The sequence below is a fragment of the Pelobates fuscus genome, chromosome 1, assembly GCF_036172605.1.
Source record: "Pelobates fuscus isolate aPelFus1 chromosome 1, aPelFus1.pri, whole genome shotgun sequence".
NCBI lineage: Eukaryota > Metazoa > Chordata > Amphibia > Anura > Pelobatidae > Pelobates > Pelobates fuscus.
This window is the reverse complement of record NC_086317.1, coordinates 306,721,266-306,740,050: the sequence shown is the minus strand read 5'-3', so window position 1 is coordinate 306,740,050 and position 18,785 is coordinate 306,721,266. Positions and strand designations below refer to the sequence as shown.

The following is an 18,785-nucleotide window of genomic DNA, read 5'->3' as shown; positions in this document are numbered from 1 at the left end:
AGTCGACTCCCTCCAGTGTTGCCTGACTGTAGATCATACAGTCGGATGTGTGAAGCGGTGCCTGTCTTCATAAGCTCTACAATCAGGCAGAGCAGGGTAGTGCACAGAGAGAGATATGAGCATCAGGCACCTCATCAGGCACCTCATCAGGCCATGCCTGCCGCCATTGGTGGGACTTTGGACCAATTATATGTTTTGGATGCAACCACTGCCAGCCTGTTCCCAAAGCAGTGTCTGCTTGTGTAGGGGACCTGGGGAGGAAGCTGTGCTGGAGTCCTGGGGGGAAGGAGCTGGAGATGTGCCTGGAGGGAAAGAGGAAGCAGACACATAGTGTACATATGTGTTATTGCAATGTTATTGCTACAATGATTTTGTATGAATACGACAGGACTATCTTAGCTATAAGAAAAGGCCAGGGACTAATGAAAGTATTTAGAAAGTTGGGCAGACTATGGGCCAAATGGTTCTTAAACAGATGCAGATACTGACACACAATCCCACATATATAGACACATACTAACACACAAATACACACACAGATATCCACACTGACACATAGATACACACACATAGACACAGATACACACACACGCACACCCTCACACAAAGATACACAAAGATACACATGCAGATACACATACAGTCAAACGGAATAGGTTGTGTAAACTTCGGGGTGTCGACAAAGTCCCTTAGTAATCCGCCGCTGTTCTTTCGCCGCTGTAGCTGATTTCGATTTCCGGGAGGAGGGGCTTCCAATCGTGCGTAACGTGGTGCGTAATTTGCGTGATGACGCGTTTCGCCGTACTCACGGCTTCATCAGATCTGTCCGTTCACGTCCTTTTCAGTCCTAGAGGCAAACTTGCTTCCTTGAGCCTCTGGCAAAAATATTTTTAGCTCTTTACACTTTATAAGGTGCAGCTATTTCTATGTTATATATTTCCTGATATTTGCATTTAGATTTTAAGACAACTTTTACTAGCGCCTATTTTTACTTGTTTTTTGGTATTTATAGTTAGGATAGCCTTATGCCTATCCCATGCATGCTTAAACTCCATCACTGTGTTAACCTTTACCACTTCAGCTAGAAGGCTATTGCATGCATCCACTACCCTCTCAGTAAAGTAATAATTCCTGTTATTATTTTTAAACCTTTGCCCCTCTAATTTAAGACTATGTCCTCTTGTTGTGGTAGTTTGTCTTCTTTTAAATATAGACTCCTCCTTTACTGTGTTGATTCTCTTTATGTATTTAAATGTTTCTATCATATCCCCCCTGTCTCGTCTTTCCTCCAAGCGATACATGTTAAAATCCTTTAACCTTTCCTGGTAAGTTTTATCCTGCAATCCATGAACCAGTTTAGTAGCCCTTCTCTGAACTCTCTCTAAGGTATCAATATCCTTCTGAAGATATATGAAATACTTTAATAATATTGGCTACAATTTACTGTTTAGTTAATTAAACCCATTGACTTAGCTATATTAATCTTAAAAATGCATTTATGAGACAATACATTACAAAATAACAAATACGTATTTTTATTGAAGGTTATTCACATTTGTAGTTCTTTGACACTGTAAAGACAAAATATTTAAAATTGCCACAATTAGATTTTTTTTTTTTGTCAAAATGAGCAGTGGTTTTGTTGAAGTTGTCCAAATATATAGAGAAAACTGCTTTTATTGTTGTACAGAGGGGCAACAACTTTTCATTTAGTCCATGCAGCACATCTTAATACGGGATTCTGTCAAAAGAAAAAGAAAACTATCTTTAGTTACTTCAAAAGTGATCTTACAATAAATCAATTTAGTACACTTTTCAGCAGCTTGTGCTAGTCTCACGCTCACTCCAATAGAATTAATAAAACAATTATTGTAGTCAAAAATCTAAAAAATGTTAGACTAAAATGTTCTAAGTAATCCTGGTAAGAGTGATGGAACTGCATCCATCCACAGGGACACTGTATTGCACAGCGCCTTCTGTTGGCTGAACACTGTAATGGAACCACAACCATCCAAATTAAAATTATGTGTGACAGTGCCATCTATTGATTGTATGTTTCTTGTCGCAAATAAAACTTCCATTCCTTTGCAGTTATATTTTATTGTTTTATTTGGTTGCTTGTATGATTTCCCATATAATTTAATATTTTATGTATTATATTGATTGTGTCACCATGTAATGTTGATAGGGTCTAATCCTGGGTGGAAATAATATATGATGTTGTAGTTCTGTTAGGATCTGTGTGTCCTGTCTGGTTCTTTCAAGGACTCCGGTACAGGAACGCACAAAAATTCGGCCCTGGCATTTAAATTCAGCCCTCGGAGGGGTGTGGCCCAAGAGGGTGCATGTTGTGTCATCACCAATGACATTCTTGCCTCTCCAAAGTGGGCATATTTGTTTAATACCCCTGAGGACAGTCTACGTGTAGCGTGGGCTGATAGGCAATGTGTGTGTGAGGGGGAGACAATAGGGGATGTTGTGTGAGGGTGGAATAAGAGATCTAGAGTGTGAAAGGGAGAAATGGGGCTGCAGAGTGTGAGAAGGGGACATGGGGCTGCATGGTTTGAGAGGGGACATGGGGCTGCATGGTGTAAGAAGGGGATATGGGGCTGCATGGTGTGAGAACGGACATGGTGCTGCAGGGTGTTGAGAAGGGACATGGGGCTGCAGGTTGTTGAGAATGGACATGGTGCTGCAGGGTGTAGGAAGAGGACATGGGGCTGTAGGGTGGTGGGGCTTCTGGGTGTGAGGGAGAAAGGGGATGCAGGGTGTGACAGAGGACATGGGGCTGCTGTGTGAGAGGGGGCAGGGGCTGCTGGGTGAGAGGGGGGACATTGGGCTGCTGGGTGAGAGGTGGGGACTGTGGGTGGGGGAGCACGGGCTGCTGAGTGACAGGTGGAGACGGGTTACAGGGTATGAGACAGGCTGCTGGGTTAGAGGAAGGGCAGGGTGTGAGAGGTGACATGAGGCTGCTGGGTGAGAGGGGGAGACAGTGGCTGTAGTTTATGGGGACATGGGGCTGCAAGGTGAGAGGGGGCAGGGGCTGCATGGTGGGGGGGGCAGTGGCTACTGGGTGAGAGGTGAAGAGGGGGGTCCTGGTGGTAGTGCTAAGTGGAGGGACAGAAGCTTCTGAGTTAGAGGGGGAAATAGAGGATGCAGGGTTTGAGAGGGGGAGACAGGGGATGCAGGTTATAAGAGGGGGAGACAGGGTATGAGAGGGGACATGGGGCTGCAAGCTGAGAGGGGATGGCAGGGTTGCTGGGTGGGGGGACAGGTGCTGCTGGGTGAGTGGGTGAGACAGGGTATGCTTGGTGAGAGGGGAAGATAGGTAGTGCTGGGTGAGAGGGGGAGACAGAGGCTGCAGTGTATGAGAGGGGCAGGGGCTGCAGGGTAAAAGGGGGACAGCGGGCTATAGGGACAGGGGGACAAGGGCTGCAGGGTAAGAGGGGGACAGCAGCTGCAGGGTGATGAGGGGGACAGGGACTGCAGGGTTAGAGGGGGACGGGGCTGCAGGGTAAGAGGGGACAGGCGCTGCAGGGTGAGAGGGGCACAGGGGTTTAAGGGTGAGAGGGGGACAGGGGCTGCAGGATGTGAGGGGAAGACAGGGGCTGCAGGGTGTGAGAGGGGACATGGGGCTTCTGGGTGAGAGGGCAGCAGGAGCTGCAGGATGTAAAAGAGGGAGGGGCAGAGACTGCTGGGTAAAGGAAGGGGGACATGGGGCAAAATAAACCCATACATACTCCCCATCCCTCTTCCTTACCTTGAGCCTTGGCAGGAAAGCTGGGGAGGAATTATTTTCCCTGGTGGTCCAGTGGGAAAAGCATCTGGTTTACACCCTTTGACAGCTGTAGACCATGTGTACAGGGCCTGCGCTGTGCATCAGTGTGCAGGCTGGTGAGAGAGATCTTTGATCTCCCCACCGCACAGAGCTCCCTCTATGGGCCAGAGGCCAGGCATCACCATCCCTAAAGGGGCCGGTCGGGGAGATCCTTTAATCTCCCCTGTAAGCCGCGGCCCACCAGGCATTTGCCGGTTTCCCTGATGGCCAGTCTGGGCCTGCTCTATGCCCTATACCCTGATACCAGGGAGCTTAAAGAAGAATTAGCCTGAGAGCCAAAAGCATCTCTGTAATAAACTGTACCGTTCAATCCAATAAATAAGTGGTAATCTAAATTATACATATCTCAAAAATTACCTTTTTCCATTTATTAGTGTTCATTTATAGAAACCTTTCTTCCATTTCTAGGCTGTTGGGGAATATAGATATAAATGCAATTAGTAGGTTCTGCTACAAACCATCATTCATATTCCGGGTTTTCTAGTATTTCATTCATTCCATTGAATTCCATTGAATATTAGAGGACTTTTAAAAAAATAATCTAATGCCATATTACCGGTGTAGGATGGTCACTTTTGTTGATCATTTGAACTCCTTTCACGATATATGACATTTCCTAGTGTCATGATATCAGTGGATTTACCTAACCCGTGTCCTAAATGCAGAAATATTTCATATAACTACTGACTCCCTATCGATTATACTATTCTGGTAGCCACAATAGTGTTGCCTGATCAAAAAGAAAATGAAACAAGTTTGAGTTCAGCTCCATAATGATGAATTATCCTCATTGACCCACGTTTAGGTTGCTACCTCAATATGTATTATTTGGTTGAATATGAGAATTATTATTTTTCCTGGTGGTCCAATTATTATTACTATATCAAAATGTATTTTGTTTCATTTTGCATGTTTCATTAGAGACCTTTGCTGCCAGAGATGTAATTTAATCTCTAGCAGCATCATTTCCCAAATTTTTTTACCGGGGAGGACTGTGCCAGAAAGGGTTATTCTAACCAAAACCTGTGTTTTAATAAAACACCATTTTTGGTTTGAGTAAACCTATTATTTATAAAACTGAGCAGGACTCTGGTGGTTCCAGGATTTTCCATTAATAGAATGTAAGTAGGTCCATGCACGACCATACTCATAAGCCGAGAGCATCAGCTGAGCACCCTCCGCAAATGAGTACAGTCCAGTATTGTCCATGCTTAGCTCTATGAAAACATATGGCTTCTCCTACAGGAGCAGGCTGGATGCATTGCGGTAAGTTGTAAAAAACATTCCAAAACTGTTTGACAAGCACACTGGGTTGGTGCCTGGGTGCTCCTGCTTGGAGTATTTCTTCAAACATAATTACATTTTTTTACTTCTCTTTTGTTTGTTACATTTATTTTTGTTTCATATTCTTTTTTATTTGTTTTTTTTTTTTAGTACATACCAATTTCATAGCAAACATAGATGAACAAAAGAAAACATAACAAACAAAGAAGAACTGTTATTACTGCCAAGTAATATGAGGTCCAAATATTCAGTAAGATCATTATCAGAGTGAACGTTTTTACTTAGGGTAATCAAGTTGTGAATGTTCTTTTATTCTTGTTAACCATTGTTCACAAAAATCCATTTTTTTTATTGAAGAGGTTAATACTAACCCCTTTCTCCATCTGAATCTGACCCATTAGTTCATTACATGCTTTGTCCCACAGCAGACTAATAGTGGATTTCCAATTTTGTGCTATGATTAATTTAATTGCTAGTAGTATGTATGTAAACAGCATTTTATCTTTCAAGAGCATAATTGGATTTTGGTGAACCAGTGGGATGATTTATTCCAAATATCTTTAAGCCTATCACATTCCCACTATATGTGTAAGTAGGTGCCTTTTTGTATGTTGCATCTCCAACATAAGTCAGACTCAGATGGGGAATTTTTTACAGATTTTGTGGGGACCCAATACCATCTGTTAATAATTTTGCATCTCCAAAATAATTAAACAATGAACAAATGGTGTAAAGCTAGTTAATGTTTTATTCCATTCCTCTTGTTTAATATTTAATTTCAAATATTTTTCCCATCTGGATATAACAGGTCTTTTTTGTATACTGTTAAGATTTGTAATCAAATGTCTAGTTTTTGACAAAATGTTTCAAATTTTTGAGTGATTAAATATTTTAAAAATATTTGAAGTTATTACGAAATCATGGTAAATAAGATATTTATTTAAAATATTTTTACTCTAAGGTAATTGAAGATTTGAGAGATAGGAAGATTAAATTCCTCCATCAAATCTTCAAATGATTGTAGGGATGCATTAATTATCAAATGAAATATATTGAAAATATTATTTTTTTTCCAGAGTCAAGTTAAAATCTTCTGTAGTTACCACCAAAATTCCGATTTTATTTATTGGTAGTAGTTTTGACTTGATTTGAATTAGTTTTTTTATGGTTACCCAAGCTTGTATTAATTGAGTTAAAACTGTGCTTTGCTGTTTTAGAGAGCTTTTAGAGACGTTTCAATGTCTTGCCATGCTTCAAATTCCGGGGAATGAGATTGTAGATGATATAAGTGGGTCATAACACTAGCGTAATACATTTTTTTATATTTGGGAATCCTAAACATCGTTTTTTCTTAGGCATAGATAAAATCTTATGGCTAGTCCTAGGGGACTTTGCTTTTTCATATACAATTTGATATACTAGATTGTAACATTAAAAGCCAAGGATTAGAAATTGAAAGGGGTATTATCTGAAACATATATGTCCATTTAGGAATAATTTAACTGTTTATTAAATAGATGCGACCCCACTATGATAATTCAACCTTCCTCCAGTTTTTAATAGAATGATTTGTTGATTTTAACGTTTCTATGTAGTTTACTTTAATCCATTAATCTATCTAGATTTTTTTATTTTAACTCCCAAATATACAAAACTATGTTTAACCCAACTAAAACGATATAAGCTTTTTAAAACGTTTAGTTTATCTCGATCTATTTTTGTGGGGAGAATCATAGATTTTTCTATATTAACTTTATAATTGGAAACGTTACTAAATTGTTGAATTTCTTCCAATAAATTTGGTAATGATTCCTGTAGGTTTGCTATTGTTATAAGGGCATCGCCTGCATATAGACTGATTTTAAATAGTTTTTGTTTAATGCAAACTCCTTTTATATTTCAATTACTTCTTATCTCATTGCAAACGGTTGTATTGATAATATGTATAAAACGAGCGAGTGGGCAACCCTGCCTGGTACCGTTTTTTATAGGGAACCATTCAGAAAGAATACCATGATTAACTTTTGTTGCTGATGGAGTATGGTACATAGACATAATTGCTTGGAGCATCCAACCCTGAATACCAAAACTTTGCAAATATTTCCTTATAAATCCCCACCTGACCCTGTCAAACCCTGTCAAATCGAGAGGGTCAGGAGGAGAGTGCCTTGTCTCCCTTAGGTTGAGTATGTCAATCAGTCGTCTAACATTCGAACCTGAGAATCTATTAGAGACAAAACCTATTTGATCTGCATGTATTAGATCATTTAACACTTGTTTTAATCTCTCAGCGAGAATAGATGCAAATAAATTAATATCGGTATTCAAGAGAGACATTGGCCTATAGTTTGGGATTTAAGAAGATATTTTCTTAGGTTTCAAAATTTGAATTATATTAGCTTTTGTTAGTTCTGTAGGAAAGTATTTTTGGTCTACTATACCATTGAATGTAACTGTTAATTGAGATACAAAATTTGATTTGAAAAATTTATAAAATAGATTACTTAGGCCATCAGGCCCTGGTGATTTTTGGAATTGTAACTTAGATATATTTTTATCTACTTCATCAGCAGATATAGGTAAGTTTAATTTAGTTTTTTATGTTTGTGAAAGCTTTGGAAATTGTATTTTTTGAGATATTTATCTATATCTGATTATTTGGAATAGTTATTTAGATTATATAAATCTTCATAATAGTTATTGAAAGCTTTACCTATAGTTTCAGGGGATAATAGAGTTTTGTTGTTTACTATCAATTTAGATATCTTTGATTTGGAGTCTTGTTTTTTAAGTCTATCAGATAATATGTCTGCTCTATTTTAATGATATTTTTTTAATGATGTGTACTGATTTAAAAAACAAAAACAAAACAACAATTAATTGTATCTGGCTGAGCAGCCATGTTGGGTCAGACTCCCCTGTAATCTGACCACCTGCTGTTCAACCTAGCATGCCTGCTGCTGTGATTGCTCTGTGTAAAATTGCAGCAGCAGGCAAATTAGGTTTAGCAGCAATTGGTCAGATAACAGTGGAGTCAAACCCAACATGGCTGCTTAGCCAGATAAAAAAAAGTGAATTTTCTCAAAAATCAATATACATCATTTAAAAAAAATATCATTGAGTTTCAGTAAACGTAATAAACATTAAAATAATTTGATGACAATTGTCCTTTAATAAACCTTATCATGGAAGTATATGCTTATGCAATGGTGAGGCAGTAATGGTAATTATATTGCTATGAAAATAAATGCACAATCACTAGTCTCAAACTTTTCCTTCAAGTGCATGTCCATGACACATAAACTCATGGTCATTACGGTAACCAGGCTGGACTGGCCATCAGGCACACCGGGCAAATGCCCGGTGGGCCACGGCGGCCATGGGCCGAGGCCGGCATGGGAGATCACAGAACCCGGAGGAGCTCTATCTTGCAGCTCTGCCGGGTTCCTCTTGCGAGATCTGGAGTGTTGCCATGGCAACGCTCTGAATCTCAGCGAGAGTGAACTCTAGCCTGTCCACAGGCTAAAGTTCACTCACCACTAGCACCACCAGGGATGTCAGCAGCACGATCCCCCCTCCCAGGCTAAAAGTAAGAAGAGAGGGAGGATATAATCACTCACAGCACCCTCACTCACACAAACACACTGCACCCCTGACACTCACAGCACCCTCACACACACACTGCACCCCTGACACTCACAGAACCCTCAATCACATACACACATTGCACCTCTGACACTCACAGCACACTCACACACACTGCACCCCTGACACTCACAGCACCCTCACACACACACACTGCACCCCTGACACTCACAGCACCCTCACTCTCACACACACACACACTGCACCCATGACACTCACAGCACCCTCACTCTCTCACACACACACTGCACCCCTACTCAAACACAGCACCCATCACTCAGACACAGCACACACACCCTGCACCCTTCACTCACAGCATCCTTACTCACACAGCACCCTCACACACCTACACTGAACTCCTCTTGCACACACACTACACCCCTAACACACACACAAACACACTCACATACACTGCACCCCTGACATTTACAGCAGCCTCACACACACACACACTGCACCCCTGACACTCACAGCACCCTCACTCACACACACGCACGCCTGACACTCACAGCACTCTCACTCACTCACACACTGCACCCTCACACACAGCTTCCTCACATGCACATAGCACCCTCATGCAAACACAGCACCCATCACGCACACACTGCACCCCTCACACACACAGCACCCTTACCCATACAGCACCCTCACACACACACTGCACCCCTCTCGCACACACACACGCACACACAAACACACACACAGCACCATACTATTTCCTGGCATTTTTGTCTCCAGGCATCCCATCTATGGAGACACCAGAGACAAAATTCAAGCAAACACAGTGCAAGCATGTTATTAATTTGCTTGCGCTGTGCAGCACAAATACAGGGTCTTTTTCTCATGCTAGAGCTCTTCAGCAGAGCTCTGCACATGGTCTGCCCTGGAAGAGCATTGAACCAACATGCTCACTTTGTGATGGGGTTGTGCTTGCCATTGTTGATGAAAAAAAACACCCTATCTGGCCCCGCCCCTTTTTAGTGGGCCACTGTAATTAAAAAATGCCCGAGCCGAATTTTCTTCCCAGTCCGGCCCTGCTCTCAACCACATACATATTTTTTACCTCATGAACTTTTAAGTCCCCTTATCTACTACAAAATTTTTCACATTAAGATCAGATTGTTTATATTACTGAGTACATACCCTAAATAGGAAGAAGGGTCTTCCCAGAGTTCCCGAGCTATCCTGAAAAGGAAAAAGAATGCAGTCATTCAAATGTTTATGAATCGTGACAATATATAATCATTGTGCATATCTTCAGCTGATATTCCAGGAAATCTATACTATTAGATATACTATGTAAGTGGAAAGCCACATTTTAAAATAAAAAAAATGGTTTTATATCATAGTATATTCAAAATCAGCACAGATTAGTAATGGCAATCATTTAAAGGTTATCGTACATACTGTGTTGACTAATTTTGATTTTTATGTCATGATCTTGCTGTGCCTGGACTGTCAAGCTCACAATGTAAAATAAAATATAAAAACAGAATTTTTTACACAATCTATAAATGTGAGAGTTCCACTCTTTGTAACCACTCTTTGTAACCTTTTGAAATTAGAAACTTGGAGCAGCCAAGGTTTTATTCAGAGAGAAAAGTGAAACTGTAAAGTATTTTATTATTTTAAGAACTATTCATCCAAAAAATAATATAAAGCTCAGTAGGATATATATGTAATAAGCATACCTTTTTTGTAAACTCTTCAGTGGTTATCTGTGATTCCTGTAATATGACATATTCACATAGAATTATATAGCACTTTATGGCCAGATTAGTTTATGCCGTGCAAACATTCAGGCTAAATACAATTCAGAAGGTTTATTTATAAGCAAAATATTTAATTATTAGGTCATACTGCCTGTGCACTACATGATCTGCCTGCAATACATAGGATCCTTTCTCTTGTGCTTTGTTTGTTTTGCAAGCTGCAATCTCAAGTACTCTTTTCAGACTTTCACCACCTGCTTATTAAATGCACACAAAACCATAAGGGATTGTGGTGGGACCCTTTGATCCAGGTGACATCTATAGGTGGAACATCTTGACACTCTAACTTAGTGAATTGGTACCATAAGGCAATACACCCTAGTTGCAACGGCAAAATTCTGTCCCCTTCTAGATACCACCAGAATTTTACTGTGTTGCTGAGTATGAGTCATAGCAGTACTATGGTGCCAGGAGCTATGAAAAGTGATCGAGATAGCAAAGATTAGTTTGGACACCCATGTCCACCTAACAAGCATCCTAAAAAAGAATGCTTATTCCAGAACTCAGTGTCCTGTGCTGCTCTGCCACACGTCTGGAGGGCATTCCAAAAAGATGGAGCAACCTGAGAAGATCTGCAGGTGAGAGTCAGCGGTGTGGGTGCAAGAACAGTACAGTAACAGCTTGTTAGCTGAGTGAAGTAGCTGTGCTGGAGTAAATCTGCTCATGGGTGGTGGTTATGTATTCCTAATGAACAAGAAGCCAGTGTAGAGAATGTTCGTGTGGTGAGGTGTGAGAATTCCTGAATACAAGATAGATGAGTCTGGCATAGGCATTCAGTGACAGGATTTGGTGATAGAATTGGTGTCATTGGTGAAGGTAAGGTCAGAGTCAAACAGCACACCAAGGCAACTCGCTTGCAGGGTAAATATTTATCATTTGTTGACTTTAAGGGAAACAGACACAGACGTGGCTTTAGAAGGAGGAAGGACAAGGAGTTCAGTCTTGGGTAGGTTGAGTTTTAGGAATTGCAAATTTATCCAGTCAAAAAGAGAAGACACAATACAGCAGGCGGGGACAAAGATCAGACGAGGAGAGGTAGATTTCGGTATCATCAGCATTCAGATGATATTGAAAGCCATAGGCTGATACAGAGAACCAGGAAAGAGCAGTGACACAGAGGCAAAGGCTGTGAAGGGTGAGACAGAGAAGCGGGTGGTCAACAATGCCAAAAGAGGCAGAAAGTTTAAGAAAAATAAGTAGCAATTAATAGCTGTTGTATCTGGCTGTAACTAAGGCATTAGTGATCATAGTCAGGACGTTCACAGTGGAATGATGGAAGATGATTGTGTAAGGAAATGGAGTTTAGATTTGCGTCTGTTGAGTATGAACAAGTCTTACAATGTTGAAGATGTCTAAAAGGTTTTTAGGATATGGCAGAGACAGGAATCATTCAACAATGACAAAATCCCTACACTTCATAGTTCCATTCATAGTTATAAGAATGAACACCTCAGTCAGAATATGTATAGACTAGAGGATTCTGAACAAAATAACTATTCTTAATTAGTAGAGCATGAACAGGATAGAAGACTTGTTCGATGCTCGATCTATGAGTGCGGCAGATGTCACTGTGGATATGGATAAATACCAATGAAACAGGACTAATTAGAAAAGACTCAATTAATTCATGTGTAGTCAATCCAGATGATTTGATAATCTTTTTAAGGATTCCTGAAAACACACACATGACCGATGCATGTTAAATTATAAAAAACTGAAGGACTGAAGTTGTCTTTAGGCAAATTGAAAATTGAAGTTCAGTAAATTATGTGTTATATATTCCATCAGCAGAAGTGGAGTGGCAGCCATTCCTGCTAAGTGGTGGTGGTGGTAGCTACTGTCTTCCAGTAAAGATTTTTTATACTCCTTGGGGATTTGGTGGCTATTATTTCCAAATTGTAGAGTGTTTACATGTCCAGAATTCTTTGTAATCTTTTGAAATTAGAAACTTGGAGCCGCCAAGGTTTTATTCAGAGAGAAAAGTGAAACTGAAAAGAAGCTCTCCAATCAAAGTAAAGATCATCAATGCTTCTGATTTGGAAAGACCAACCCTGAGAAGATTTTCGTTTTGCAAACAGATGCCAGTATGGAGGGACTGGGAGGTGTTTTTCCACCAAGTGTACATTAGCAGATGTTTTTTTAGAAAGTTAACTCAACCAACCAACCAACCAACCAACCACCCTGCAAACTATTTTTTTTACCTTGAAATTGACTATTAAGGATAAACTATGTAATTGATCCACAATAGACAATTTCAAGTTAAGAAACTTATATTCTATTCTGAGCCTCTATTCTTTCAAATATGCTTTTCAAATGATTTATTTACAAAATTCCCAAAGGTGTTTTATTGGCTGGTTAAGTATAGGCTATACAATTAGTGGAGTTCAGATTGATGTTTCTGCGGGAACACCATAATATTTGCTGTTACTAGAGTTTCTCTGTATCTGTCTTGGTTCTGCCTCCAGTGATGTGTCAACCAGTTTAATAGCTGGAAAATGATTCAATTCCTCTTGTTGATGCTAGATTGTATTTTAAGTATAGTTTTATATGGTTGTTTTAATAAATACTTACATATAATGCATCATACATCTCTCTTTTACAGTATAATTGTGAATGAGGCATATTTATTCTACGAAATTGGGAATATTAAAGCTCAACATATAGATCCTGGGCATGGTTCCTATGAAAGTGAGTATATCTACGTGCTCATAGCATTTTCCCACATTGTAACATAAGTATACTGTATATTTTTACATTTAGTTTTAGTCATCAAGTCTGAACAATGAACATATGTTTGATAATGTATGGCCGAGAAGATTTATCATTGTTGGATAAGCATTTTCTTTTTTGTTTTCACGTCACAATGCATTATTCAAATGCAAGTCAAGGAACACGTAGAAGCATAACAATGCAGATAATATATCGAAATAGCAAATATATATGCAATGTGGAAGGTTTTTTGATTATAGACAGGTAGGACCACTGGAGCTGCTCATAAGTCAGCATGATACAAGCAGCACACTACAGTAGAATAGAATAAAGTAAATAAAAAAGGCAAAAAAAGACATGAAAAAGACCATTTAAACAATCATAAATCACAATTCCCAGACACAAGTCTGGTATAGCCAAAAGTCAACTTCACAGGTGGATAAAATGCAGTCCAGCAACTAATGGTGTTCAACCAATTCCTCGGTCAGGGAAAAAGCTAGCATCGTGCCTCTGGATCCATATAGCCATACAGGCAACCGATGCTCATTTCATTCTGGCTGCAGTATGTCTGCGCCCATTTCACCTTGCCAGAGGAACTGTAGATAATAATCTGTCAGGAATTGTCAAAGACACCTGGCTATTCCCCACATATGTTGTTGTGATATAGCTTGGTTAATCTCAGCAGCTTTTGGCCTAGGTAAGTGGTAAGTAGGTAAGGAACTGAGTCACTGGTTGGATCCGTGATTGAGCCTCAGTAACTATACTCCATGGGAGGCAATAGAGGCATCTCAGTCCCAGATCATTGGCCTAATTTAGCCCCAAATTGGTCGCCTAAGGTGTCAAAGCTGCTAAGAGAAGCTTCTAATCTTGCCTGTATGCATGAAACCCACAACGGTTCAGCGGCCATCTTGATGTTTGGGGGCACGCTTGAGATATCAGCTGAATGGAAGGCTCACAGGTAAACCAGGATGACCCTCACAAGTCCAATGGGGAGGAGGGAGGGTGACAGCTAGCAATATTCCTTATTGGATAACTGGTGCGTTGCACTAAGATAGCTGTACATGCCACTCTCTGCCTTGGTAGCTCAATATTGCAGGAGCTGCAGTTCTCCCATGGAGGGTACAAACTCACAGGAAACAGGATCTGAGGAGGCACCAGCACACCAGTATGCCAACAACCACGGCCTACTGGTGCAGGGTGAGTGTATTTGCTGTTATTTCAGCTAAAATATCAGAAAGCTCAGGAGCTGCTCTGCAATGCAACCAGTCAACATGGCGATCAACATTTAATGTTTTTGGATCAATATTTAAAATTATCTAATATTATAAACATTATTTTAATTCTGTAATATTTTTATATTTTTATATTTATTTATTCATTGAGATATTTTTGGTATTTTAACATTTTGAAAAAAATTATTTTAAAAGTTTATCTAAAAATAATACAACATTTAAAAAGTTTGTCTAACAATATTAATTTGAGGCCTATGTTAGAAGTAAAACAGTGGAGGAGTACCTTGTGTATGCAGTTTCTTTATTCTGTATCTCTAATGCTGAAGGAGTTGGCCAGCATTTCAGATCTGGACTCCACATTATGGTGGGAAAAAGTCTTACATGCAAATATTTCAGGTTCTCTTTATAAATACTTTACACCAATCATTGTGGTGTATTCTTCTATTTCATGTTATATTGACTATAACTGGATGATTTGCTCCTCTTTGCTCCTCTTTGTAATTGAAGATTCTCAGTGTTATATATTTTTACACGTATACAGGGATACATGTTTAAGATTAACTTAATGATGTCCCTGCTTATTTGAAGCAGGTTTCCATACCACATTTAATTTTTAGGAAGCTTATATCTAATAAAGAATTGACTGGCAAATTGCAGGTGGGAATTACATCTAATAAAGATTTGAATTGCGAGTTTCATGTAGATACATGAAGATTCATTGTATTTTTTTTTCACTTTTGCAATTTATATTATTGCATTTAATTTATTCTAGTCTATTATTATTTTTTAATAAAATTTTCTGGTTGAATTTTCACAGGCAATTTATTTAGCATTACTCACAATAACCTTCTATCTCGGAACTCTAATTTAAATAAAAAAAAATATTTCCATGGGTTTTACATAGCATACTAAACATTTAACTTTATCGGTTACCATCGTAACACGAGTTAACATTAGTTTTAGCAACACACACTACATCCTTATGCAGCTGTTTAAGATATAAAATGATATAAATAGAAGAATTCTTGAAAAAGGTTTCCTATTTGAAAGAGTTCCTTAACATTTTCTTTCAAGAAGTTGTGCACAAATAATGTTAATAATATGTATTACTTACCCCAGCTTTAAGAGCAGGGTCCTTGGCTCTAGAGTAGTGAAATAAAAACTAGAAAAAATAATCAATTAATTATATGCTTAAGATTTATATGCATCGGTTAATGTATTATATTCATACTTACTCTTTTGTATATTTCTTGGTTATTCTCCTAATGGAAATAATCACATAAAAGCATTACAGATTAGTTATTTGGAGAAATACACTAGTTATTTCTAAATGTGAATAATTCAAAGCATTATCCTTACCTCGTCAACTTTCATCCTATTATAGATGGAACTACAAAGGTCCATAATAAAACTTGAAATCTGGAAAACATTAATGTGAAACTTTAAGAAAATAAGTGTTCTGGTATCTACCTAAACCAAGCTGGTAGCTGATGGGTCACACTGAGCACTGCTGGCTTTCCTAATTAATATAAAACATTGGTTTAACTACAGCATTGGAGAGGGGTGGGAGGGCACTCCTGGCACCATAACCACTACACCGTATTCTAGTGGTAACGGGGCTAGGAGTGTTCCGTCAATGCCACTCAGATTACCTTCCTTAGGATTTAAAATGAGATCAATAAATTGTGTGTTCAGTACTATCTACTAGACTTGTGCAGGGTGAAAAAAGTAAGTTAGTCCAAATCGATTTATCCAGGAAAAGATTTTGCTTTGCCTCCAACAAATTTTAATGAAAACGACTCGAATTAGCCAAAAATGGCACACAAAAATGTGCCTAGTTGTAATGGCCTAAATTTTTCCCACACTTTTTAATAGCTGATATAGTGTTGGAAAACCTAAACAGGGGCTTTTCCCTCTACCAGAGCACCATCTGTTGTGAGCACTCAATAGGTGAAGATTAATTAATTTGTCTTGTGTTGCATTTTTTTCCCAGCATTTTTTATTACAATTTTTTTTTTGTTTAAACTGTTGTGTTGGAAATTCTGGGTTTTAATTTGGTCTTTTTTTGGACTTTACAGAAGAATAATTAGAAGAAAGATGGTAAGTGTACAGGGAGTGCAGAATTATTAGGCAAGTTGTATTTTTGAGGATTAATTTTATTATTGAACAACAACCATGTTCTCATTGAACCCAAAAAACTAATTAATATCAAAGCTGAATATTTTTGGAAGTAGTTTTTAGTTTGTTTTTAGTTTTAGCTATTTTAGGGGGATATCTGTGTGTGCAGGTGACTATTACTGTGCATAATTATTAGGCAACTTAACAAAAAACAAATATATACCCATTTCAATTATTTATTTTTACCAGTGAAACCAATATAACATATCAACATTCACAAATATACATTTCTGACATTCAAAAACAAAACCAATATAGCCACCTTTCTTTGCAAGGACACTCAAAAGCCTGCCATCAATGGATTCTGTCAGTGTTTTGATCTGTTCACCATCAACATTGCGTGCAGAAGCAACCACAGCCTCCCAGACACTGTTCAGAGAGGTGTACTGTTTTCCCTCCTTGTAAATCTCACATTTGATGATGGACCACAGGTTCTCAATGGGGTTCAGATCAGGTGAACAAGGAGGCCATGTCATTAGATTTTCTTCTTTTATACCCTTTCTTGCCAGCCACGCTGTGGAGTACTTGGACGCGTGTGATGGAGCATTGTCCTGCATGAAAATCATGTTTTTCTTGAAGGATGCAGACTTCTTCCTGTACCACTGCTTGAAGAAGGTGTCTTCCAGAAACTGGCAGTAGGACTGGGAGTTGAGCTTGACTCCATCCTCAACCCAAAAAGGCCCCACAAGCTCATCTTTGATGATACCAGCCCAAACCAGTACTCCACCTCCACCTTGCTGGCGTCTGAGTCGGACTGGAGCTCTCTGCCCTTTACCAATCCAGCCATGGGCCCATCCATCTGGCCCATCAAGACTCACTCTCATTTCATCAGTCCATAAAACCTTAGAAAAATCAGTCTTGAGATATTTCTTGGCCCAGTCTTGACGTTTCAGCTTGTGTGTCTTGTTCAGTGGTGGTCGTCTTTCAGCCTTTATTACCTTGGCCATGTCTCTGAGTATTGCACACCTTGTGCTTTTGGGCACTCCAGTGATGTTGCAGCTCTGAAATATGGCCAAACTGGTGGCAAGTGGCATCTTGGCAGCTGCACGCTTGACTTTTCTCAGTTCATGGGCAGTTATTTTGCGCCTTGGTTTTTCCACACGCTTCTTGCGACCCTGTTGACTATTTTGAATGAAACGCTTGATTGTTCGATGATCACGCTTCAGCAGCTTTGCAATTTTAAGAGTGCTGCATTCCTCTGCAAGATATCTCACTATTTTTGACTTTTCTGAGCCTGTCAAGTCCTTCTTTTGACCCATTTTGCCAAAGGAAAGGAAGTTGCCTAATAATTATGCACACCTGATATAGGGTGTTGATGTCATTAGACCACACCCCTTCTCATTACAGAGATGCACATCACCTAATATGCTTAATTGGTAGTAGGCTTTCGAGCCTATACAGCTTGGAGTAAGACAACATGCATAAAGAGGATGATGTGGTCAAAATACTCATTTGCCTAATAATTCTGCACTCCCTGTATATATATATATATATATATATATATATATATATATTTTCCAGTGGATATTAGTTTAATTGGTTCCCACTCACTATTATTAGGGTAAGGAGGGTAAAGTAAGGTAATTTAGGAGGCTAGGAGTTTGGGGAACTCTGGCTATCCGGGAGAGGGGCAGGGTGGCATGCCATCATTATCCCATCATTATCCCCCTCCACAGCGGCAGCCCAGTTGCTATTTTAAAAATTAAACAGCCATGCCCCCCACTTGCGACATGGCAGGTGGGGGCATATGGAGGTAAAATATCTCTATTATAGTAATATGACTGTCTTATTGACCCCCAAGGATTATTATGTATTCATTATTTGTTTAACTTTTTTAACGTGGTGGCTGGCTAATAAGTGTTGGCCATCCGCCACATAATTAACCATCAAACTGCTAAGGGTATTAAACTATTTGCTTGGTGGCTGCTAGAGCTGCAAATAGTTCTTCAAATGATCAATTCACGTGCAAAAAGCAAGTGAATGATCATTTTCAAATGTGCATCCTGCCAATTCATTCAGTTTATATTCGGTTGCCATGTGGTTGTTGATAATTGTCCAATTATATTGGTTTGCATGTGGACAGTACTGATTTTCCAAACGCTTCTGAACAAATGCTACTTAATCAGT

General features: G+C 39.3%; 1 protein-coding gene across 1 annotated transcript in view; it reads right to left on the bottom strand.

The window, feature by feature from the left end:
• Nucleotides 1–1,618: 1,618 nt before the first annotated feature.
• NMS (neuromedin S) overlaps nucleotides 1,619–18,785 on the bottom strand; it is a 42,127-nt gene continuing 24,960 nt past the window's right edge. The window contains exons 4-10 of the mRNA XM_063444627.1: nucleotides 15,840–15,899; nucleotides 15,716–15,742; nucleotides 15,595–15,642; nucleotides 10,459–10,494; nucleotides 9,911–9,952; nucleotides 4,196–4,247; nucleotides 1,619–1,741 (exon numbers count right to left, since the gene is read on the bottom strand). Coding sequence (XP_063300697.1) covers nucleotides 4,209–4,247; nucleotides 9,911–9,952; nucleotides 10,459–10,494; nucleotides 15,595–15,642; nucleotides 15,716–15,742; nucleotides 15,840–15,899 — 252 coding nt within the window. The 3' untranslated portion in view covers nucleotides 1,619–1,741; nucleotides 4,196–4,208. The remainder of the gene's footprint in view (nucleotides 1,742–4,195; nucleotides 4,248–9,910; nucleotides 9,953–10,458; nucleotides 10,495–15,594; nucleotides 15,643–15,715; nucleotides 15,743–15,839; nucleotides 15,900–18,785) is intronic.